Raw genomic sequence first — 3170 nt, 5'->3', positions numbered from 1 at the left:
CCCGGAAAAATAAAGTCCTACACTGCACCTTTAAGCTAGGCATAAACTTGACTTAATTGGTTGCAGATCTAGAAGAATGGCTTCTAAAACAGTTGGCCTCAGATGATATTTAGTGAAGCTTTTGATCATCATGATGATTTCCAGCTTCTCGCTTTAGATCTTTAAATCAGCACCACGGACAGCACCTGAGAAATGATTAAGCACCTATATGCTGTCATGCTATGATGATTAGATATTATTGATTGAGCATTAAAAGAACAAGAAAGTGTTAATAAAATCATTATAAGATGTTTGAACCCCAACGCCATGTTACCCAATGTTAGTGTTTTAGTTGATTTAGAATATTTTGTCTTAAAACATTTGAATGATATTTCTCTATCCATTGTTTTTCTAGCTTTCTGAGAATCTTGGCGGAAAATCGGAGAATGGAGACATAAAAGAGCTGATGAAACTACTGGAAGACCCCCACATGAAGGTGGGTCTCAGTCCTCTTATTTATTTGTTGTTAATTTGATATTCGTTTGATTTTTTTTAATGGTTGAAAATAAATGTTTCCTTGGAGGATAAAAGTCTTTGGATCAAGATTAATGCTGGTTTTGTATCGGCAACATTAACGTGAAAAACTAACAGCCGCAGGCCTTTTTCTCTCTGTTCTTTTTGGCTGCAGCTGCTGACCTCATTAACCAGATGCAGACAGCTACTAAATTAATGCACAGACTTTCATTTTTTTAATCCCTGCCTCTGGCCGTCCATCAGCTCCTCCAGGTGTCTCAGCCAGACAGAGCTGGCTTCACCGTGGAGGATCGGTGGGACAGTTGGACGGCTTCCTTCTAAACACTTTGTCCTCGTGAATATTTGGCTCCTCCTTGCTTCATGGAGATAAGGATTTCTACTTTCTCTCAAACTGAGAATCCAATAACACATAACTGCTCCTAGATGAAGCAAGCCGCCCTAACCCAATCTGGATTCCACATTTGTATTACTCCTGCGGTGAATTTATATGTTTTGGAAAAGTTAAATTCATCTCGGCACAGAACTGGTAAAATTCATCAGTCAGGAAGCTCAGCTGATTTTATTGATGAGGCGAGGAAAGCCTGACAGTCTGGTTCACACACAGAGAAGATTATGTTTCCATAGGTTCCATCTAAAGGTCACAGCTACAGCTTTTTCATCAAAACCATAATTAATAATCCTTCCACAGATAGACTGATGCAGAATAAAAGTATTATTTACAGAAGACAATATATATATAGCATACTAGTATTTGTTTTATTAGGCCCGAGCAGCGAAGGCTGCGAGAGCCTATTGTATCTCTATGGTTTCTTCTTATTATTATTACGATTCTTGTAGCTCTTTGAACGCATTTTACGGGGACTTCGCATATTCAAAAAGTCAGGAAAATGTGGCAGTAAATTGTCCCCCGCGTGAAATAGCCGGTCTATAATGGAATCCAAAATGGCCGCCCCCAAATTACTCCACAGCTCCCCCTAACGTGAGTTGGGGGAAACCGTAAGTGACAGAGAGATGAAATTTGGCACACAGGTAGATCTCCTCAAATCGTGAAAAAAAGTCTCTTGGAGGTATGCCCTAAAACCCACAGGAGGTCGGCCATTTTGGGTCAAAGTGCGATTTTTGGCCATTTTTCATTTATTTTGATGTTTTTCAAAAATATTAATGTGTACTTCTATTTATGATACCAACATTGACACAAAAAAATTGTGCTCCACTTGAACTAATGATACATTGAAGTCACAGTAGATATGACCAGATTCTTGTAGCTGTGTGAAATAGCTTCAAAAAGGACTTCCCAGTGTTATATTTCTCAAGAAAACCCTAAAACGAAACAAAACGATGGCTTTTGAGCGTTTGTGTCGAATTGAGGAAGCAAAGTGGACTCCGAAGTCAAGCAGAGGTTGCTGCTTCCCTTCTGCAAAAGTGAATAAAACGTTTGCTCATGTTAATCAAACAGGAGCAGGTGAGAATGTTTGTCCCACTTAGTGGCGGAGGAAGTAAATTGTACCTATCTTCTTTAAAGCAAAGCTGCATAACTGTTTACCCTACTGTTAACATTATTTGAGATACTGAATGATTTTTTAGGGCACGTAGCGGGCTGCTCTTCCCACAAACTCAACCATGTAACCACAGGGTCGGATCTGTCACTGAATGAGTCTAGTGGGAGTCTAAAAAGCTAACTAAGGCAACAAAACAGATATGACCCGTACCTAATCAGCCATATCTTGGGTTGTATGATGTAGAACCATTGATGAAGGTAAACACACAGATGGCGATGGGAATCAAAAACCGGTTCCTGTTCAGAACCGGTTCTGTGGCACCGTTTGGCAGCTCGCTTAACAATTATCTTAACGATTCCAGGCAGCACCAGAGCCTAGCACCGGGCAGCACGTCTTAGGTCAGGTTTTTTAAGCAAGTTACGCACACGGCATTCAGTAAGCAAGTACGACGTGACCGGGCCTAAGTCTATAAAAGCAAAACAAAAGCAGTCAAAGCATTCGAAAGATTTGCTATATTTTAAGGAATTGAAAGATGGCAACAAGGCGCTTCACAATCATTGCAAAGGGGCAATAACATCCGTGGGAGGCAATACATCCAACATGCAGAAACACCTACGCACACAATATGGTATACATTTTAACGAACGCCGTGCTTTTGATGCTTCTGGATAGAAGCTAAAGTTACTACCGCCATGGACGGCAACTCTGGTGGTAAGTAGCTGGTTTTATATCACTGGCTGTGCTTAATGTGGTTCCTAGTAAATCATAGGCCATTTCTGGAAATAAACCAATTCCCTACCTCTCTTTGGAGTTATTAAACATGCTACGAAGTTGCCCTGCAGTTCAGGGAGCGAGAGAAAGGTGACGCTTGTTTATTTAAATCAAGGGGAGATGAGTTTATTTCCCGAAATTGTACAGTAATGCTTTTTCATTAAACGGAGGCCTTCACCATTAGATTTAGATCACTGTGACGAGACGGGTAGCCTGTCTGGCTCAGAGGCTAGCAGCTCCCGTTCATTGCCTTCTGTTTTCGCTGAGGCAGGCAGAAATAGAATGTCCCAGGGGAAGGTAGACGAATGTCACCGTGCACTTACCACGTTCATTGTTTTACAGAATCGATAAAAGAATCGATAAGGAATTGAATCGTTCTACAGAATC

At 40.9% G+C, this 3170-nt stretch overlaps 1 protein-coding gene across 2 annotated transcripts in view; it reads left to right on the top strand.

The window, feature by feature from the left end:
• mpp7 (membrane protein, palmitoylated 7) overlaps positions 1-3170 on the top strand; it is a 150729-nt gene that overhangs the window by 81763 nt on the left and 65796 nt on the right. For both annotated transcript variants that reach the window (XM_015375518.1, XM_015375519.1), the window contains exon 5: positions 395-475. In XM_015375518.1, coding sequence (XP_015231004.1) covers positions 395-475 — 81 coding nt within the window. The remainder of the gene's footprint in view (positions 1-394; positions 476-3170) is intronic.

Source organism: Cyprinodon variegatus, unplaced genomic scaffold (assembly GCF_000732505.1).
Source record: "Cyprinodon variegatus isolate N-32 unplaced genomic scaffold, C_variegatus-1.0 Scaffold120, whole genome shotgun sequence".
NCBI classification, from domain to species: Eukaryota; Metazoa; Chordata; class Actinopteri; order Cyprinodontiformes; family Cyprinodontidae; genus Cyprinodon; species Cyprinodon variegatus.
Note: the sequence above shows the minus strand (reverse complement) of the source record. Positions and strands in the feature narration are given on the sequence as shown.